This window comes from Eurosta solidaginis, chromosome 1 (assembly GCF_040869045.1).
Source record: "Eurosta solidaginis isolate ZX-2024a chromosome 1, ASM4086904v1, whole genome shotgun sequence".
Classification (NCBI taxonomy): Eukaryota; Metazoa; Arthropoda; class Insecta; order Diptera; family Tephritidae; genus Eurosta; species Eurosta solidaginis.
Genome location: NC_090319.1, coordinates 76,051,696 through 76,074,470, shown reverse-complemented (window position 1 = coordinate 76,074,470; position 22,775 = coordinate 76,051,696). Strand labels below are relative to the sequence as shown.

General features: G+C 38.4%; 2 protein-coding genes across 2 annotated transcripts in view; one reads left to right on the top strand and one right to left on the bottom strand.

Moving 5' to 3' along the window:
* The first annotated feature begins 3,297 nt into the window (after positions 1–3,297).
* On the top strand, positions 3,298–6,644 carry LOC137245614 (uncharacterized). The gene is made up of 2 exons (XM_067776607.1): positions 3,298–3,974; positions 6,327–6,644. The coding sequence occupies exons 1-2, from the start codon at positions 3,357–3,359 to the stop codon at positions 6,516–6,518; spliced, it is 810 nt and encodes a 269-aa protein (XP_067632708.1). The 5' UTR covers positions 3,298–3,356; the 3' UTR covers positions 6,519–6,644.
* A 4,069-nt stretch (positions 6,645–10,713) lies between these two features.
* The window catches only part of Karybeta3 (karyopherin beta 3), a 64,689-nt gene continuing 52,627 nt past the window's right edge, over positions 10,714–22,775 (bottom strand). Inside the window, exons 5-8 of the mRNA XM_067758333.1 lie at positions 12,055–12,774; positions 11,836–11,960; positions 11,585–11,772; positions 10,714–11,516 (exon numbers count right to left, since the gene is read on the bottom strand). Coding sequence (XP_067614434.1) covers positions 11,183–11,516; positions 11,585–11,772; positions 11,836–11,960; positions 12,055–12,774 — 1,367 coding nt within the window. The 3' untranslated portion in view covers positions 10,714–11,182. The remainder of the gene's footprint in view (positions 11,517–11,584; positions 11,773–11,835; positions 11,961–12,054; positions 12,775–22,775) is intronic.

Below are 22,775 nucleotides of genomic sequence, written 5' to 3'. Positions count from 1 at the left end.
GCCACCGACGCACCTAAAATTTCGGTGGCCCCTTACCTGCCTTACCTTATGCCTTCTAAATAATTGGCGACGCCAGCATTCCCATATCAATTACAAATTTATTTATAATTCATCATTTATAAAAAAAAATTTATATGAAGATGTATATATATACTACTCGATCCTGAGTTTTATCTAAATTTGTTTTCTTCAAAAATAAGGTATACGCATTAAGTTATAGAGAAAAATGTGATAAAATGCTTGTTTAAGAAGTACAAGAAATAATTTCGAACAAGAAATTTGTACATAAGTATCTATTTGATGGAGTTCATTTCGATCCAGGTATTAAGAAACATGAATAGTAAATATTAACTTTGTAAAGCCAAAGTAATGATTCCTTTTTGGGGCTTTAGACGTTTTTAAATGGTTCTAAAACAAGTTTGGTTGCAAGTTTATTGCAGCTTTTCAAATAAATGATCCTTCTTTTACTAGTAAAAGGTGTTTAATATCTTTAACTGCTATTCTTTTGTTCGCAGCTGTATGTACATATAACATTTTTTTTTTCTTTTTAAGAAACAATTATACAGGAAATTGTATTCCTTCTTATTATAACTAAATTTGATAACAATGTTGCTGCTGTTGCTCTGGTTTACAGGTCATTTGCTGAAAAAAATGTGTAATTCATCTAAATGCTCTTTCGAATTTATTTCCATACTGCTGAATAGATTTTAATTTCATAGGTATGCTTGTACATAGCAAATAACGTGGAAACCAAGCGACGCACACTGGAGTAAAAAAAAATACCTTAAAAATAGATGTAGTTATTTGGCTCAAAATTCCTATAGTAGATCGTGGACCGCATTACAGAATTTGCAGACTTCTTAACATTTACATTTTATATATTCATTTCTAGATATTCTTGCGTTCCACTCGAAAACGTCTACGCCAATATGCTGGAAGTTTTTTTTTAAAACCGGACATTCTTTTTTTTTTTGTTGGGTATACTAAATTTGGTGTTCGCTTTCTTTCTTCTACATGTATGTAAATGCATATATTTAAGTTAATTATATATACAGATGTATGAACCGCGTTTTAAATAGTTGTTTCTCTAAATGTTTGGGTTTTTTTCTTTTTTTTTTTAAACCAACATTATTTTATTTTAACAATTGCGCTAATGGTTTGAATTCTGACCGGACTTCCTACACATTCATAGGGTACATAAACGCACGACCCATAACCAAAAGGCAGGCATTAGCGCCCAAATATGTGTCCGCGCTTTTAAGCACAAAAAAAAAAGGAACTGACTCACCCAGTAGGCCGGCGTTGATGGTTGTTTCACTCTGGTCTGAGGGGATCGAGCGGACCTGGTGGCAAGGCAACTTCGTGTGGACCTTTACCTTCTGGATGACTTTGTGCTAAATTGGGCGTTCGCTGTATTACGCTGCAGCGTACTGCTGGCCCTGGAGGCGGATGGGGTGTTGGACGCTTTCCAAAGGTGGTGGTGTGCTTCGCAAACGTAGAGAAAGAGGTCTATCTTCGAGTATCAAGGCTTCTCCTCACAATTAGTTAGTGCCGTCCGAATCCGAGTCGGAATCCCTAGAACTTTCCTCACTAGGTTTGACTTGGAAGCACTGACTTACTACTTCAGCTGGATATTTGGATATTCTTGTAAGGGTTAGTACCACTAGTTCCTCGGCATTTTGCTGATTGTTCTTTGGCCTTTTAAATGACCTTCTTCCTTGTTTCCCAAAAGTTTTCCCACGTTTTTCTCGGTCAGTGCCGGAAACTCAACCAATTCTTTTTATTTTTCTTGGTTTCGAATAGCGTTTTAACATTTGATTTGTACGGATTTAAAAAAAGTATATAAATCGTTGATACGATACGACTTGGCAAAAGCAAACACGTTATGGTCTAGCTCCGTTCATCAGCGTGGCAAATCCAAAAAGGGAAAGAGAAAGAGCCGAGCGAAAAACTTTTTGTCCGGAACTCGTGGTGGTTTTTTTCTTCTTTTCTCCCGTCTTCTAGTGATGGCCGGTCTGTCTGTTCCCTTCTTTTCCGATATTTTTCATCGCAACCTTTTCCACATCGCTAGGTGTGTTCCCGTGAACACGCTCCCAAGTGGGTCGTAGCCGTAGACCGTAGCAGCAGACCGTAACACGTGGCACCGCCCGTTTAAAAAAATTTCTCCCCATTTCCTCTTAAAATAAAATTTGATAAGTGAAATATCATTGATTCAAAACTATTTTTTGCTATAGCTTATTATTCTAGTCTACGACCCTTTTAAAAATCTTTTATATAAAAGTGGGCGTGCTCTTTAACCGATCTCATCCATTTTTTCTAGAAATATTTTCTACTATAGGGAAAATTTGTATACCCAATTTCATTACGATCCGTTAATTTTTCTTCGAGTTATGGCTCCCGAACCATAGAAAATTGCTTAGTCATAAAAGGGGCGGTGCCACGCCCATTTGTTTAAATTTGAAGTTTGTCCTATTTATTGTTATAAATCCACTTGGGAAATGAAATACCATTGATATAAAGCTCTTTTTGCAATGATATAGCTCATTTTATTCGTCCACGACCATTTGAAAAATCTTTTATATAAAAGTGGGCGTGGTCCTTAACCGATTTCGTTAATTTTTCTTCGAAGCATTCTTTATAGTAAAGACAACCTCTCTGCCGAATTTTGTTACGATAGGTTTATCGATTTTTCATTTGTGATTAATAATATTTGTAAAATTGATTGTATCACAAGTGGGCGGTGCCACGCCCATTTAACATTTTTTTTTTTAATTTTTATCAAGTCTCAATATCAGTCTACACGTCACGTTTCAACATTCTAGGTGTATTATTTACTAAATAATCAGGTTTTTTGTGTTTTCCAAAATGTTATATATATAAAAAGTGGCCGTGGTTATCATCCGATTTCGATCATTTTCAATACCAATCTATTCTGGGTCCAGATAAGCTCGTGTACCAAATTTGGTGAAGATATATCAATATTTACTCAAGTTATCGTGTTAACGGACAGACGGACGGACATGGCTCAATCAAATTTTTTTTCGATACTGATGATTTTGATATATGGAAGTCTATATCTATCTCGATTCCTTTATACCTGTACAACCAACCGTTATCCAATCAAAGTTAATATACTCTGTGTGCAAAGCACGCTGAGTATAAAAATAAAACTTGTTTGCGTTTTCCCAAATTAAAATTTTGAATTACATCTGTTTACAAGAAAACGGGTCATATATGTATGTATATGTGCGAAATCTAATCTTGGCTGATTAGCATTCACATTTATTTCACTTTAAAAGCATTAGTTAGCTCGAGCAAGCTGAGGAACTAACAAAAAATTTGTAGTCGGAGAAAATATGTCAACGGAGGGTGGTGGCTGGTGTGGACGAAATTTTAAACCACGTACTTTCCTTAAACACTCCCCTGTGGTTTGTTACAATAAACCTGCCTCGTCACAGGTCAATCAAAAGGAGTATGACGACAATCGTTTTGATGCTCTCAGTGGTGAAATCGTCAAGTCTGTGATTGTACCAAAGCGTTCGGCACGTACATGGACAATGAAAGCTGGAGAATTATGTCGCATTACCGTTTGTGAGGGATCACAAGTGGGCGACGTCAATATGTGGAATTTAGATAATACTAAAGAACGTTTCTATTCGGGGAAAACGCGTCAGCTGCATAGCACTCACCTGAAGGTGTACGATCGTTTATGGAGTAATTTACCATATTTACGTCCAATGGCAACATTCGTTTTTGACTCTTTAGCTGCATATGGCGTAGATGAGGATGGCGGCTCATTGCATGATGTTATCGGTACACGATGTGATGATTACACTTATAAATTGATTACTGGAAAAGATCGTGTGGGTAGTTGTCATAGTTCACTGACTAAAGCTGTGATGGAGGAACGCGGCATGAAGGAGGAAGATGTTCATGATGTTTGGAACATTTTCATGTGCACTGGTTTTACGAGTGTAAGTTTTTTGCGTTTTTTTTATAGTCCAAGAACCACTGCTTGGCATTGACCACATATTATCAATCCCGAAAATAGACGAGCCTCAACACCGTATTTTCTATGATCTCGGACTCCACTACTTCCTGGATAGTTGGGTGAAATTACCTTTTTTATGAAAGTTGACGCCCCAAAATGGCAACTGTCTAATGATTAGCCCTTTGAATAGCTTTCAGGTTCGGGGTGTAGTCGTTGATTACATTCTAACATTAAGCATACTTAGTTACCGTCGGCTATCTAAGTATGCGTAGAGTCGGCTTAATAATAATAACTTGGTGCGATATACCTCCGAGGAGATTAAGTTTGAGCTTTTCTTCCAATGGATAGCTATTAGATCAATAAACCCCGTGATACTTTATCTAGGTGTCTATTGGAGTGCAAACAAGCATTCGACAAAATTAGCTATGAACTGACCCCCAGCGGGTTAGGGGGTCAGAATATACCCGCGGTAGGTATGCCTGTCGTAAGAGGCGACTAAAATACCAGATTTAAGGGGCTGTGTAGCGCAGGTTTCCAGTGAAATACATAGCTTCTCCAAACCCAATTGTCAACCTCACCTATCCGCGGCGAATCCTGTTTCACTAACAGACGAGGCTCTGGCGACCCCAAGCTCCTCATGGAACTTGGTGGTGGGGAGGGAGGGATGGCCTGAAGGTTTGATGTGGTCATATAAATCGTTCCCGAGATGGTCGGGCTAACACCTTAATGGTGCTGTGATACCGGAGCGTACTGGATCTATATCCGGCAAAGCACAATCACATCGATAACACTCCCCAAAGCCTTTGGGGAGAAACCTTATCGCTACAACAACAACAACAACATCAATGAACTGACAAACGTGGGTGCACCACTCGATACATGAACGTTAGATAACCAAACCGTTTTGGGAAAAATAAAAAGGTTGCATAAGACACAAATGATTATATAAGAACAAAATTGGCCAAGAGAGAATATTAGGCCTCCATAGTGACGGCAGGTCGCCGTCCAGGGCTTAAAACCCCGGAAAAGCAAAAGAAACAAGTTTTATTCAATTAGATAAAAGCTCACAGCTCTACTGTGCTTGCAAGTGCCATTCGCAGGCGACATAAAACGTGTAGGTCACTGTGGCCACCGTATTTCCCATTTGTAGGAAATATTAAAAAGGAGTACAAAGCAAATTGTTCGGGCACGATCTGGATTCATGTCCCACGCTCGTGAGGTAAAGTTTCCAGCTCCTAGGGGCGTCATAGTTACTGGAGAGAGCCATTAAGCTAGGTCCTAGAAAACTGCTGGTATTTGCCAAGGGTTCGGAGTGATTGTTCTTAATTGGGTTTTCCGTTTGGTTGTCAAACAATTTCTGGTTACATGTTTATGTCAGGCCTTGTTGTTGTTGTTGTAGCGATAAGGTTGCTCCCCGAAGGCTTTGGGGAGTGTTATCGATGAGATGGTCCTTTGCCGGATACAGATCTGGTACGCTCCGGTAACACAGCTTCATTAAGGTGCTAGCCCGACCATCTGGGGAACGATTTATATGGTCACATTAAACGTTCAGGCCATCCCTCCCTCCCCACCCCCAAGTTCCATGAGGAGCTTGGGGTCGCCAGAGCCTCGTCTGTTAGTGAAATGGGATTCGCCGCTCGAAGGTGAGGTTGACAATTGGGTTTGGAGAAGCTATATATTGCGCTGGCAACCTGAAAAGGTTGCGCTGCACAACCCTTTGAATCCGGTATTTAAGTCGCCCCTTACGACAGGCATACCTACCGTGGGTATATTCTAACCCCCTAACCCGCTGGGGGCATGTCAGGCCCACATGGGCTGCTTTCAATTTGTGGTGTGCTGATTTATTATTTTTCCTGATTTGATACTCTGAGTGTATTTCTGCCATGAAAAACTTCGCAGTGAAAACTCATGTCTTGTAGATGCCGTTCGTAATCGGGTTAAAACATGTAGGTCCCGTCCGCCAAGTTGTAGGAAAAATTAATAGCAGCACGATGCAAATTGGAAGAAAAGATCGGCTTCAAAACTCTTTCTCTCTCTCTCGCGCCTTACATTTATTTATTTTTAATTGGCGACTCCACATGACATATTCATTTTAATGCTGAAAACCTTTTTATGACAGCAATGCATTCGGAGGGCTTACCAAACCACTGCCGAAAGGCAACCACGTTTTAGAAAAACAATAACTATAATTATCCCGTCATTTGAGTCTAGACCTTGACGGCCGCCAGTCTGCTCAAGTTTTAGCTTGGATGCTCCCTAATCGGCAGCTGGTTCCCGGACTACCGAGGCATATTCAAATAGTATATGTAACTCAAACTGTATTTTCCATTCGCAGGACACTCAGCAATATTTCTGTAAGCCCAGCCCTTCGCGAAAAGGCGATTATATTGAATTTATTGCTGATATAAATCTTTTAGTTGCATTGAGCGCATGTCCTCAAGGTGACGTATCTATAACGGTGGGTGAGGAAGTCCCCGAAGACATGTGCCATCCGCTGAAGGTGGAAGTTTTTCGAAAAAAACTATAGCTTCCGAAGCAGATCTACTTCGTATGAGCTACTCAAGAAACTTAGTGTTATCCTTGTATATACATATGTATTTTTAACAGTGACAAAATAAAGTGAATTAAAGAAATTCTTTAATTCCAAAGCTTCCGTGAAAGGCTGTTCTTGGTTGGGTTCAACTACTAGCTCGAACACCACTGCAATGATTGAATAGGCCCCACATCCCAGGAACTTGAGGAGTCATCTCCGTAAGCACTATAAACAAATCCGGCGCTCAAGAACTCAACCGTTTAATCCGGATGAGCATAAGCAGACCCTCAGTCTCATCTATGATGCGACGCTACAGGTTTATGCTGATTATTGGCCTGTGAAACCCGTTCCAAATACCAAATACCCGAAACTCACAATTGAGGAAGGCAATGTTCCCAGGAAGCCGCGAATCACTCTGGTACAACCCTGTTCTCTCACAACTATTGATACGTAAGCAGCTCACAACGCTACGTATGCGCGAGGATGAATGATTGGCGGGACATTTGGCAAAATTTTAAAGGATTTGTTCGCCAGCTCAATCTATCTGGAGCAGGTTTGACGGATGCAGATGTTTTAGCCCAATTATTTCTCACACTTCCAGATAAGTTTGATCCTCTGGTACCAGCTCTTGAAAATCTTGATGGTAAGCTGGATTATAACATTGCGAAGGTACGCTTGATAGCAGAGGAGACTAAATTTAACGATAGGGGTGTTTGAGATAGCCCAGATAAAACTGCTTTCTCCAGTAAAAGAAAAAAGCAATTCAAGTTTAAAGGTAAATGTTTTCGGTGCCAAAAATTAGGGCATAAAGCCTCAGACTGTCGTCAAGGAAATGCTCAGACTGCACAATCAAATATTAAAGATGAAACCAAAAATGTCTGTTTCATGGTTGGACAAAACATCAAAAGGCAATCGGGATCGAAATTAGTTTTTAAATTAGATTCTGGTGCAAGCGATCATTTGGTTAATAATCGAATCTTTTTTGATAACATTCAAGAATTAAATCCACCTACTATAATAAATGTGGCAAAGGATGACGAAACGATTGTGGCTACGAGCTATGCAGATATTTATGGCATCAGTAACAAAGGTATTCCCATTACGATGATGAATGTCTTATATATTCTTGAGCTTCGTGACAATCTGTTATCGGTACGAAAACTTACAAGCGCTGGTCTTGAAGTCAAATTTGAAGAACTTTTTGCATTGTGATTGCAACAGCGAACCTCAAAGGTGATTTAAAGTAAATATTGAAAAGCCACAACGGCAAGCATATTCAACGAACAAAATCGAGTTATGGGATAAAAGACTAGGACATTTGGGACAAGGAGGTTTGAATGACTTGATAAAACATGATGTGGTGACTGGTATAGATGCGAAAAGTGGAAATATAAATTTTTGTGAAACTTGCTTCAAAGGAAAACAGTGTAGAGATCCGTTTGATGGTACATTCCGATGTCTGCGGCCCAATTGATGCGATAGGTTACGACGGCTCGAAATATTTCGTGTCGTTTATAGACGACTATACTCATTTTGCCATGATTTACTTAATAAAGAAGATGACTCAAGTATTTGAAGTATTTAAGAAATACGAGGCGATGGTAACAGCAATGTTCGATAAATCAAGAGCAAGGGCAGCTATGGATCAGGGTCGTGAGTATTGTTCATCCGAACAACAACAATGGTATAAACTGAAGGGTATCCAGGTAGAATGCACAATGGCGTACTCGCCCCAGCAAAATGAGAGTTGCAGAGCGCTTTAACCGTACTCTTGTAGAAAAAGTTCGCGCGATGCTTATAGAGTCTCAGCTACAAAAGAGAATGTGGGACGAAGCAGCTTTAACAGCTGTATATATTGCATTATATTAGAGCATCGAATTCTAATGAAGATGGAGAAGACGATGATTGTTTTGAAGACAGTCTTGACCATGAGCCTACAGAATCTGAAGCTGTACTACGCCGTAGTGAACGAAGGCGTAATCTTCCCGGTAAGCTCCTTGATTATTTTACAAGTTATACTGATACTGCATCAAATTTATCATTAGACGTTCCTGAGAGTTTTAAGGACATTGATGGAAGGCCTGACAAAGACAAGTGGCTTAAGACAGTTTACGAAAAACTAAAGTCGATGAGGGAAAATCATGTTTGGGAAATAGTAATTCCTCCAAAAGGCGTAAAATTGTTGAAATCAAAATGGATATTTCGGACAAAGTTTGACGAAAAGGGAAATTTGGTTCGTCATAAAGCTAGACTAGTGGTGAAAGGATTTTTACAAAACGAAGGAGTGGACTATAATGAGAAGTACTCTCCTGTTGCAAAGTTAACTACAGTTAGAATTGTTCTAGCTGTTGGTGTTAAGAATGGGTTTCACTTTCATCAACTTGATGTTAAAAGAGCATTCCTACACGGTATTCTCAAGGAAGATATATACATGTGTCTGCCACAAGGGATGGTTAACAATGACAAGGGAAAAGCTTGCAAATTTATTAAATCTCTTTACGGTCTGAAGCAAGCCCCAAAGTGTTGGCGCCAGGAATTTAATCAGTTTATTGTAAAACTGGGATTCACACGGTCTAAGCACAACTATTGCCTTTATACAAGAAAAAATGAGGTTGGCGATTTACTAATACTTGTGCTTTATGTTGACGATCTTCTCATAGTTGGAAATAAGTTGTATGACATATGTAGTTGAGCTTAAGAAGAAATTAGCAAGCAGATTTCATATGTCAGATTGCGGTGAATTACGTTATTTTTTGGGCATAAAAATTGAAAATTCCCAAGAAGGTTAACAATTATCACAAGAAGTAAATATTGAAAACGTTTTGGAAAAATTTGGTATGTTGGAATGCAAATCAGTGAAAACTCCAATGGAGAAATATATTCAACTAAATTCTAAAAAGGATCCAGATTCTTTCGACAAGCCATATAGAGAACTGTTGGGGAGTTTGATGTATGTAATGCTTTGCGTACGTCCTGATATGTTTTGCTGTTGGGTATATGGGTAGATTTCAGCAAAATCCTTCCCAGCAGCACTGGCAAGCTCTAAAAAGAATAGTGCGATATGTCAAGGGAACTAAATGAATAAAGTTAGAGTACAAAAAGCTAAATGATATGCCAATAGTTGGATATGCAGATGCTGATTGGGCTAGTGATATGTATCAGCACTTTCACCACAAATGTAACGAAAGGTTATGTTATGTATATTTCACCATTTTTTTAACCAGCCGTTAGAGGCTACAAAATTATTGACACCCTGTTTTAAAGCGATATCTCTAGCCTTTTCCTGAATTATTGCCCCGGATATTGGAATATTTTGGCTTCGGGCCCTACACTCGTAACACATCTCGTAAATTTTTTTTCCATCTACTTTCATAAAGGACCTTCTACTTTTAATATTGCTTCCATCCATCCATTTCGCTCGGATATCTTTATTTTTAACGATGTGCGCAGCCTGGGTTTTTCCAATTTTGAACCTTAAAACAGATAATATGTATAAGGACTCTGTACATAATTAAGTCGATTTTCTTTTTCATTGAAAACTGTTTTTACACTCCGAATATAAATTTGAACGATGTTTTTTTTTAGTAGAACTTACCTTTTGGCTAATGCTCGTGCGGACAAATTGTTTTCCTCACTAGCGTTTAGGGTTGCAATTTTTTCTTTCAAACTCATATTCGACCGCGATATTGTTTTATGTCTTTTCACTTTCACTGAACACACTTAACTGAGCAAACCAAACTAAGCATGCGCCTTAAAAAATATTTTCAACAAACACGGGAATCCCCTATTTTTATTTACTCACATCGTATGTGTGTGTGTACACACTACGACGTTTTTTAAAAGTCAGTATAATTGTACCGAACGTTTTGCATTGTTATGTATGTAAAGTTTTGTCCACTCAAGGGGAGTTCGCGTCCGCTTAATAGAGGTTTTTGGTCTAATTTTATGACAAATGACTGTCCGCGTCCGGCCAAGAGAGTGTCCGGATAAGAGAGGGGCATTTGTTCTGAAAAATGCACTTAAAACTTGGTATATGTCCGCCCAAGGGAGGTTTCCGGTTATTAGAGGTGTCCGTTAGGAGAGGTTTCTCTGTATATACCACGTATTTATCCGATACAGAGCGCGCATGATTACGCTAGGACAGTTACGAGTACATAATATATTTTGAAAAATAAAATCGCAAACATCATTTCACTTCAATATACGTATATATTTATTTAAAGATATCTATGTATGCATTTTGTGTCGCCTTAATACACATATGTGTATATACATAATAATGTAGCAGTTATATTTATTTGATTGCATTTAGTGGATTGATATTCTTTTTAACGTGTTTTTATCGAATGTGAAATTCGCAGCTTTTAGAAGCATTTTGTGTGTTTTTGCTTTTTACTATTGTGTTCACCAGCACATAATTAGGATTGAAGTTTGTGGGCTTAAGTATTGAATTTGCGTATGCTTTAACAATTTTCTATCGTGTTGTGGGTGGATTCAGCGCAATATCACCCGCGTCTATGTTTATTTATATATGTTTTATTTTATTCAATATTAGTTAAACATATGCATGCATGTATATATAATTGTGGTATATATGTATGTAGGTCAAAGTGCAGCAGCGGCAAAAGCTATATGTATTTTAATTTGCTGCCGTTTACTTAAGCAGTCGCTGGAACTGCACCAGCAGCTAATTCCCGATAAGCATCCTGTAGCGCATATTGTTGTTCTGGTGTCAATATGCTCGCACATGCTTGGAAAACCTCTGGATTGGATTCAACTTGTTTCACTATGCCCAACATACGAGTACCAACATCGCTCAATGACGCAACTACTTTTGTTACGAATGCTTGTGCTATGATTGACACAATGCGTGGTAAATTGGTGTTGTTGTTGCCGAGTACAATAGGGTGATTTGCCTGAATAAGATCGCACATATAACCATAAATATGCGGTGCTTCATCGGCATCTTCGGTAACAGGCAGCCATGAGAACCTAGGGGGATGGAATTTGAAATTATATATTAAATTTCCAAAACTCTAAATAAGTTTGCTAGCACATACCAAAGTGCGATTATCTCGTCTACATTTTGTATGGCGGTGCTGTTATATTTTAGGATTTTCGAAACGGCTGCTATAGCATTTTCTGTAGGATTGACATTTTCGGGTTCACGACTTTTCGGATCGCTTATTACTTGCACTAATAGTGGAATGATTTGAGCACATGTAACCGCAAAGTGTTCACCACCGAACTTTGAATTATATAGAATATTAGTTTGCATGTTTTAAGCAATTAATTAATTTATAAATATTACCTGTCCGAGTACACCGCAACCATAAGCAGCTGCTTGTCGCACCTCCGGTGATTTGTCCGCAACATATTGCAATAATGGTGGTGTGAAAATTTGCTGATAAGCCGCGCAAGCAGGACCACAAAACTCTATGCAAGCAAAAAAAACAGTGTAAGTTTAGTAAATTGTACACTTAGTTTATGATGAACATTCATTATTTAATAGCAATATATCAATACTTACCAATAACATCATCAAAAGCACAAATGCCCCATTGCCTGTCAGACCATGAACGATTCGGCTCAAGTAGCTTAATAAAATGTGGTGCTATACGATCGAAATAGGGCAAAAATTGTGCTTTATTGGTTACAAATAGTGCATGCGATATATCCACCACCTTTGATAGTATATATGTGTCCGTATCATCCTGTTCGGCCAACTCCTCCTCCACACCATCATCATAATCCTCTTCGTTACGCGCTTGTAAGCGTTTATCTGCACGTTCAAAATGTTCACCCATATATTTTGTTATGATTTCCAATACTTGGGTCATTGCTTCTTCATTTAAACAATTTGGACCCAAAGTCTCAATGCATTTAGCCAATGAATTGAGTAATTCTGATTGTACATCCGCTTCTGGCTCGGTGCCAATTACTTTCAATAATTCTGGACAAATATATAACCACATGCCCTCCAAGTATTGTGGACCCTTAATTTTAGCACAATCCAATAAATATGGTAGTGATTCAGCAGCAGCTGTACGTACACCATCATGGAAATAGAATTTCAGCATTGGCACCATTAGGCGTACAACTTCTTCAGCATAGTCGGCAAAACCTTCCTTCAGCTCACGTGCATAGCAAACTAACATTTCACATGCTGATGCCTTCTCCTCCATGCCTGCGGTGCGTATGGCAAAGTTCTGTTGTTCACCCAAATTGATGAAGGACCAATCAACGTCATCTAAAAACAAAAATAAAGCCAGATGCAAATGTATTTAATAACTAATTTGTTTCGTTCACAAACACCAAACAAAATAACGAAATTTTTTCGAAATAAATCGTTTTTTAAAAGAAATTTTATTTATTACTTTAAAAAAAGTGAGCTTCAAAAATGCTGCTTAGTAAAAGGAGAAAAAGTATCAAAAACAACTTTATATATCTTCGAAATTTCAACTATGTATTCAATTAATAATAGAATATACCTTTAATATGCGAAAAATACAGTTTCGAAAATTGAACTAACTTCTAAGTTATCGTAAGTTGCTGAAAAATGAAGAGATCTACTAAAAATTTTCGAATCGCACCTTAAACTGAAAGTTATTTATATATACATTTTCATTTTCTTCTACTTAATATGGTAGGTGTCACACCTGTTTTACAAAGTTTTTTCTAAAGTTATATTTTGCGTCAATAAATCAATGCAATTTCCATGTTTCATCCCTTTTTTCGTATTTGGTATAGAATTATGTCATTTTTTTTTTTTTTCGTAATTTTCGATATCGAAAAAGTGGGCGTGGTCATAGTCGGATTTCGGCAATTTGTATACCAAGATAAAGTGAGTTCAGATAAGTACGTGTGCTAAGTTTAGTAAAGATATATCGATGTTTGCTCAAGTTATCGTGCTAACGGCCGATCGGAAGGACAGACGGTCGACTGTGTATAAAAACTGGGCGTGGCTTCAACCGATTTCGCCCATTTTCACAGAAAACAGTTATCGTCATAGAATCTATGCCTACACCTCACAAGGATTGGTAAATTTTTGTTCAACTTATGGCATTAAAAGTATTCTAGACAAATTAAATCAAAAAGAACGGAGTCACGCCCATTTTGAAAATTTCTTTTATTTTTGTATTTTGTTGCACCATATCATTACTGGAGTTGAATGTTGACATAATTTACTTATATACTGTAAAGATATTAAATTTTTTGTTAAAATTTGACTTAAAATTTTTTTTTTTAAGTGGGCGTGTTCATCCGATTTTGCTAGTTTTTATTTAGCACACATTAGAGATATACGCCGCCGATTTGGGTCGTTTTTCGCACGCCGCCGCCGAATGTTAAAAATATCGGCGCGTTACTATATTTTCTACTCGTTTATGGCTGTTTAGGTCATTTATTGTTCATGTCGAAAATTGGTTGGATATGGTCGAAAGTGGCATCAACGCATGCGCATCACTGTCAGTTTATAAGAAACTAATTGCGAAATTCAACTCTTTCTAACTGTTCAAAGGTAGGTAGGTTGAACTGGCCGGTCGATGAGGACCAACTGTTCAAAATTTATTTAAAACAAAAAAAAACAGGCGCTTTAAATGTCAACTTAAGACGGACTTTGCATCACCTAATTCAAAGAAAAGTTATATAATACATTTATATATATGCTCACTTTGCATATTTAAAAAAAAAATTATAATGAACAATGAATTCAAATAAAATGACCCAAGCGAACAAGTTTTCAAATTGTCATCAAGTTGTTAAAAAAAAGCAAATTACCCAAAAAAGGTGCCGATTTAAAAAAAAAATGTATATTGCGATTGGCTGAAAAAATAAGAGAAATCAGTGATGCAAAATCCTTTAGTTGGTTCTAGGGGCAAAACACACCATTGAATTGAATTTTACCTCATACTTAAGTCGACGATATATATACGTATGAGAAGGGTGTGAAAAATCACTTGGCCTTATATTCAAACAACTGTTGTTTCTTTGCGAAACTATACCTACAATAGCAACAACACCCAAGTCTACCGGGTGGCGGCCCTATCCAAAACTAGTCCCTTGGAGTGAATCATATTGATTATAGCCTATCAACCAAGTTTAAATAGCACCAACACGTTACGGCTCTCTTTACAAATGTGAATATGTAGGCACATATATTTACCAGGTGAGGTTCTGTCCTTCGCAAGGACACTCAATGTGGTGAAGCAAAAGCTTTCCCAAGACAGGCTAACTAATGACCGTGTGTGCTACTACCCTAACGTAGTGGAAAGTCGAACTAGTCTGAAAACTAAGCTACGCGGTCATCCATAATGAGCTCTTATATCATAAGGCCGGAAAACAGCAGTTAACATCTTTCAACTTAAAATCGGTCGACTTTCATTCTAAAATATCGATTTAACGAATACTATTGAAATGAATGTTGTGAACACAAACGTCGGCAAACTTTGGTCTACGTTTTGAAAATTTTATCCATGGTTCTTGTAAAATTTTAATTGTGGATGCGCCGAGGACTATACGATTTTCCCCCATGTGTTACGCAATGATATCTACTTAGACAGCTTATTATTTCGAGGGCGGCATCCTTGGCCGAATAGTTACTCTCCCTAACGTTTCAAGATGTTTTTCTGGTGAAGCTCGGCAGCATAGCGCGACAAAAATATGTCAGAAAGTCTTCGGAGCTACACCTAGAGCTTTTAGGAAAGTGACGTCGACGAGGGTATGAGTTCGAAGTCGCAGTCCTATAGCTTCTGTGCTGGCATATGGTGTGAGGGTCAGGAGGCGTGGTAGCGACTGATGGTCGCGATTGCTACTATTCGCACATCGGGAATTGTAGCTCTTAAAAACACCCGAAAAAACTGAAGGCGCCCTGTGCCACGAGAGTCATCAGTATTAATAGACCATTAAAAGCAACCTTACAAGCCAACCTAATAAAACCGCACTGCGTTTTTTTAGCGCACGCAAACAACCTGCGTTTTTTGCTCTAACCCAAATAAGCATGCGATGCGTTGGTATGTCGCCTTTGTGCGTGACCGCCAAGGAGCCACAAATGATTTAAAGAAATTGTGTTCGCGACGATTATTAGGAGTTAACCCTAGGTGAAACTACGCTTTGCACGAGATATACAGACAAAAGTGTGACCATTTTATATATCTTTATTTCTTTTCAGAAGACCCAGCAGTACCAATTCCAAAGACTGGGGTTAGGTTCGAAGCCTCTCTGGAGTAAGCTCTCCCTCCGCAAGGAGCTACTCCTGAAAATTTTTGAACGGTGTGTGAGACTTTGAGGTAAACTACCGAATCTTTCCGAAATGGCCAAAACGTTGATTTCCTTAAATACATACAACAAAATCTTTCCTAAATATAATTTTTTTAAATAGAAAATTCAAACTTTTTAAAATAAGAACACCGGCGTACACCGGCGCGCCGCCCACGCCGCCGCCGCCACCGATTAAGTTATTGGCGGAAACCTCTAGCACACATATAGTAATATGACCAACATTACTGCCAAATTTCATCATGATATCTTTAACGACTGCCAAATTACAGCTTGCACAACTTTTAAATTACCTTCTTTTAAAAGTGGGCGGTGGCACGCCCGTTGTCCACAATTTTACTAATTTTCTATTCTGCGTCATAAGTTCAACTCACCTACCAAGTTTCATCGCTTTATCGGTCTTTGGTAATTAATTATCGCACTCTTTCGGTTTTTCGAAATTTTCGATATCGAAAAAGTGGGCGTGGTTATAGTCCGATAACGTTCATTTTAAATAGCGATCTGAGATGAGGAACCAGGAACCTACATACCAAATTTCATCAAGATACCTCAAAATTTACTCAAGTTGTGTTAACGGACGGACGGACAGACGGACATGGCTCAATCAAATTTTTTTTCGATACTGATGATTTTAATATATGGAAGTTTATATCTATCTCGATTCCTTTATACCTGTACAACCAACCGTTATCCAATCAAAGTTAATATACCCTGTGTGCAAAGCACGCTGACTTTAATAACAAAAACAACAAACGCGAAACCTGAAATTAACAGACACACTGATAGCCTAATGGGAGGCCTGCGGTGTTTGAAATTTCACGACTCGAGCTTAAAAATACAAAGATATCTGAAGAGATCTTTGGCAGGATCGAAAAAGCTATAATATCAGCCAGTATGTTTAATTCCTTTCAGTTTTTCAATCATAATAAAATTACAAATAATTTAATAAGAGAAATTATTGTGAATACGTCTCAAACTCTATAAATTTTCGAATGTAATAAATGAATAGACGATTAAATAAAGATCTTAGAACAAAAACTTAAAAAAGCTTATTCTACAAACTGTTTCGAAAAGTGTTTGTTTTGTTTCGATCTAGTGATGTAAAGAAAAGAAATGATTAAATTTTATTTGATTACAGTGACAAATCATGAATGAAGTTAAGTGTGCCGCTCCGACGCGGACGGCAGCCACTTGAACCTAACCTAACCTAAGTTTCATATGCAGGAACTATTACTGAAACCTTGAGCACTTTTAGTTTCTTTGTTTAGCTCTCGAAACGGTCGCAAAAAAAAAGTATGAGTATCCTATGTTTCACCCAGTATCAATGGCTGATATTTCAATGTAACGCGGTTCAATTTCTCGCGGATCGCTCAAAATATTTCAGGAGTAGCTCCTAGCAAAGGGTCTGTCCTTCATTCACTTACTCCAGGGAGGCTTCGAATCAGAGAACTGCAAAAATTACAATTTTCTTGATTTAATCAAACACTAAAATTTGCATTCACGTTCAGTCATGCGAATAAACTCATAATTGAATAAACTCGTAATTGAATAAACTCAGCATCTGTCTTTACAAGACTCTGTTAGCACGATTGCGATCGAATGACCGAACAGGTTTTGCGTACGATTGTATTGATCAAACGAAGGCAAGCGGAGAATAAAATCAAAGCACGAGAATTAGTATCGTTTAGTTCGGCAAACAAAGAAAATCTGAAGCAATGTTTATATGTATTTTTATATGTAGCTTGTCACCGTGACGTAAGGGCAGAAGAATCATGCAAATATTCAGACGCATGGAGTTTTCATATTTGCCTTTTCATTCCGATGAATGTAATCGCCGTTGAGGCAAAAGAGCAAACGCCTGAATTGATTATATTCACGCATGCAATAAGTTGGTTGATTTTAAATCACTGTCGATTATGTTCGTTTAAGCAAGTTGGATCATTGAACACGATCATGTTGCCTAATGTAATCGAACGTTGTTGTGTTCGATTTTTGCAGTTCATAGCCCCAGTCCTAGGGACTGGTACTGCTGCGTCTACCGAAAAAAAAAATATACAAATACTTAAAACTGTCACATTTTTGTCCGTATGTCTCGTGCAAAGCGTAGTTTCACCGAAGAAGATGTTCTGGGCTAACTCCTAATACTAGTCAAGACGTGATTTATTTAAATCATTTGTTTCTCCTTGCTGTTCACACAAAAAGGCGACTTACGGCAGCTATTAATAATGGTATATTAATCTTCTTCATTCTCGTGGCACAGCTTTAGCATCAATGCTGGCCTATTGTTGATCGCGCCAAAGAGCGCCACCAGTTTTTTCGCCATTTTTAAGAGCTACATTTCCCGAAGTGCGAACAGTAGCAATTCCTCATAGCTACCGAGCCTCCTGACCCTCCATGCCAGCAAAGAACCTATAGGACTGCGACTTCGAATTCATACCTTCGTCGACGTCCCTTTCCTAGAAGACCTAGGTCTAGCTCTTGTTATGGTCCACTTGGGAGAGTCGCCCTTGGAACGCACCAGTTGGCTAGTGATAGGAAAAAGGTAGGATTCACCCTCACTCATGTCCGCCTGGGGTGGTTAAAACAAAATTTTGTTAGTTTCGTGCGGGTGAAATCGCAAAAAATTTCCATGACATTGCTGAACTTTCAATAACACCTGGCTCAATGGTGTAGGTGGCTCATCTTGTAACAGAGCCATAATAAAGAATAAAATGTCACCCTGTGTTCAAGTTGCTGCAACACCCGTTGTCTACCCACGGGTGTGGAACAACTTGAACACAGAGCAATTCGGCTCTGAATAATTAATTAAAATTTGGACATTGGAAGCAACACGAAGTAAGTGTGCGCGAAAATAAAATATTCTTTAAATACAAAGTAATGAAACCAAATACAGTGTAAAGTAAACTATAAAATATTTAAAGTACCAAAAAGAAACTAAAACCAAACATAAATAAAGGTACTAAAAATTAAATTGAAATACTGTGTTTGGTGTTGGGAGTTTTTATGTGGAGAGCGTTGCGACGCGCAAGCGCACGTCCATTTTTCGGAGGTTCATACAATGAACCTTTATAATCTCATTATTCGTTTCATTGTATTGACCTAGATTGTCAAAAGGAGATGGCGAACGTAAAATGCATCCGATGCATAGGCAATTATGCACTGCCGTGGTGGTAAAGTTTTACCTAATTTAGCGCACAACATTCCCATAGAACACAAAAGTCGCAAAGTTTCACGCTTTCTCTACGTCCATTCACCTAACGTCAACACGAAGGGTGGACAGCCGGAACGCGACACGCATAATGCTGTAGGGATGAGCGAGAGATATGAGACCATAACATCGCACGAATCGATATAACCCCACAGTTAGATAACTGCGTTTTTCCATCCTTGAATGGAAGGAAAAATTTCTACAAGATCATGGCGTGCGCAGCCATTTTGGATAGAAGGAAAAAAAGTTAAGAAATTGCTAGCGTGGTGGTCGGACAGGCCTGCGAGTGTGCCGGGAGTCGAGAAAAAGGGACTGAAAAAAAAAACCAGCGTGTGCTGCGAGTTGTGCTTGGGTTTTTCCCAATACTGCAAAGAAGAAAGAAAAACGTGGAGCCTGTGTGCTGGTGGGAAAAGAAAAAAGCGAAGGGGTTTTTACGATAATATCTACGTTAACAATTAGAAACAAATAATTCATCATAAATTCTAAAGAAAGACTTAATCACTCCAATGAAATATTGCCTTCGGTATTGAACTAAATGCATTGAATACGAACAGTGTGAAACCTTAAATATATGTGTTGCGGCCCAAATCAGTGATTCTTAAATAGTGAAAGATATTATATTTTGAAGCAAACAAAATCTGGTATAGTTGAAATTACACGTAAATTGAGACCGTTTTTGTAATTTGCAGAATTGATTCTATCTTAAAGACATGTGTGATCGACGTGCATGGTTTGGAGTGAATTTACCAACATAAGTTAGAAACCAAAGAACGAGTAGATGCAAAACTTCTTATATATATTAAGGTTCACATAAAATTTGTCAGTACACTCATCATAAATGAATTTACACATTATACAGTAGCCTGTCCGGTGACCAATGGCATTTAGAACGACACCCCATCCTGCGCTAAGGGGATTACGCCCAAAAAGGTCATACTCGGCAGAAACGAATGTAGGGCAAAGCTGCAGTAGACAAATTGTAGACATGTGTTCTGCTTAGAATTGAATTCGTGAATATTTACCTCAACATCAAATATATTTTGCAGTTCAGCTGCAAACAAACTTTTCATTGGCTTCAGTTACAAAGTCGTCCCGTTAACCTCCATATATATAGAGTTGCAGCTGTAAAAGCAGGGCTCCCAGTGAGATCTGCAAAATTTGCTTGTTCGAACGTCAAGGTTTTCGTAATTGTGATGCGCGTTTCAGTTTAGTCTCAGAGCGCACATCCAACAGCATCATCAAAAAACGCAACGTCATATCGAGCACGACGGAAATTGAAAAAAAGGAATCTTTAAGCTACACATACTGTTGCACTCCCACACTCGAGCGCAACCACCGCAACCGCGCGTTAACCTCGCCATTGCATGCAACACCGCGCGTTAACCTCGCCATTGCATGCAACACCGCGCGCAGCCCCTAGCTATAGCGCCAACGAAACACGCGCTGCCACCAACATTGCGTGCAACACCGCGCGCGACCCCCAACGATAGCGCTAGCCAACCAAACGCGCTACCACTAGCTATAGCGCCAACGAAACACGTGCTGCCACCACCATTGCGTGCAACGCCGCGCGCAACCACCACCACCAGCTTTAGTAACAACAACCAGCAGGGCCGCCTCATATAGGCCTGCTGCAACATCAACCTTAGCAACAACAACCAGCAGGCCCGCCTCATATAAGCCTGCTGCAACATCAACTTTATAACAACACCAGCAGGGCCCACAAGCATAGGCCTGCTGCAACAGTACCGGTAAGGACAACTTACTAGCAACGACAACAAACACCAAATTTAGGAACAACCGGGTGAGTCCGTTCCCACTCAACACGAATGTACATACATTGTATTTAATGGTATGACAACTTAGAATCAGGGGATAAGAGAGATATACTCCTGTTAACTTGATAAGTTAGAATCAATGTAATACACTCATATATATATCTGCACATACAATTTAACAATGTTTGGTGAACCAAGGATAGGACAACCCAAAATATGAGAAGAAATTAACAAAAAAAAAAAAAAAGAGATTACACATTGAAATTTAATGAGAATAAATTATGTACATGGTAGCGAAAAGAATATGTGATTAGAAGTAATTATAGTGTAGGACATCACAAGCGTATACATACATATATAACGTATTAGCTTATTTGCATATATGATTTAGCCTATATATATGTACATAAATAAAATTTTTTTTCTTGAGACACTACAAAAAAAAGGGTAAATAGTATAAGTACATAGTAATGCACGCGCTACGCCTGTGAGATCGTTGGGTTTTTTTTTGGAAACCTACGTTTTCTGTTTCATCCTTAAAATATCTAGTATGTCTTTAACAACCTTACGGAATATTTATTAATTAGGGGTGACAGATACATACCTACGCACATACACGCTCATAAAAACTATAATACTTGCTAATTTTAAAATAAACTGCAGTTAATGTTAGGGTCATTATTGTTCCGCTTTTCAATAAGTTTAACGTGTTCCTTTCTCCTTTTTGGTCAAGATAACGATTTTGTTTGAACCCCTTTGCGAAATAAATAGGACAAACCAAAATAACCTATAAATAAGTTTAGTCTTAAATTAAGTAAGATTAAGTAAAAAGATTATTTTGCTTTGGAAACACGCAACAAATTTCGGTTTTGGATAAGCTAGATTATAATGAACTTGTTAATACTATTTAATAATTAATGAGTTTTGAATAAATTTGTATTCCAAAATGGGAATGCTGGCAGTTTTTCTGATTTAGAAGGCACTAGGTAAAGCAGGTAAGGGGCCACCGAAAATTTAGGCGCGTCGGTGGCCATGGTTTTGAGGGTGGGCCAAGCACCGGGCGTCGCAACAACACCCACGGCGCCCTCTATATATATTCGGCCCTTTCGTCTTTTCCTTTCCTTTCATTTCTATTTTCAGCTTTTTTTGTATTTTAATTTTTAACAGTTAGTAACCAGTCATTTCCGGTTCGGTTAGTTTCGTCTTTTTTAGCGCTAGATTTTTTTTTTTTAATTTCTTTTTTGAATTTTAAATTTTGAATGGTTAACGGTCTGTCCGTGGCATCCGGTTCGACCGGATGTCGTTTTAATTTGAAATTCAAGCGTCTTGAACGCGTTCTGCGCTTTTTGTCAGTTTTTTTTAAAGGCATGATAGTAACTTTTTTTCTGTTATGGCGCAGGACAGCAAGGTTGGCAAGAACCCAACCCAACCGACATGACTAGCCACAGTGCACCCCAGATCATGCAGACTGCCTTCCTTGCTGCTCCCATAGTAGATGCGATTCCATAACACTCTGAAGACTCTCTGAAGACGTTTGTGTTCGAACATTGATTTCAATAGCCTTCGTCGACAAATTTTAAGTTGAAAGATGTTAACTGTTATATGCTCAGTTATATACATTGTTTTTTCCTGGCATTACGATATGACAGTTCATTATGAATGACTACGTTAGGGTAGTTCAATTTTTCCGACTGTCTTGGGAAAGCTTTTGCTTTGCCACTTTAGAGTCTTCATGGGTAGGCCAGAGCCTCACCTGGTAAATATATGTGCCTACATATTCACATTTACAACAGAAAGGGTGTCGTGTAGGTGATATTTAAACTAAGACTATCAATTAATCTGTGGCAACCCTTTTTAAGACAGAGTTACTACATTTTTTTTCAGAGTCGCAACTATACAAATGCAAAATGTTTCCACATGCATATTTTCGTATGTCAACTGAACCTACTAAAGATTTTGCGTCATCGATTTCGCTTATTCATTGGCCAA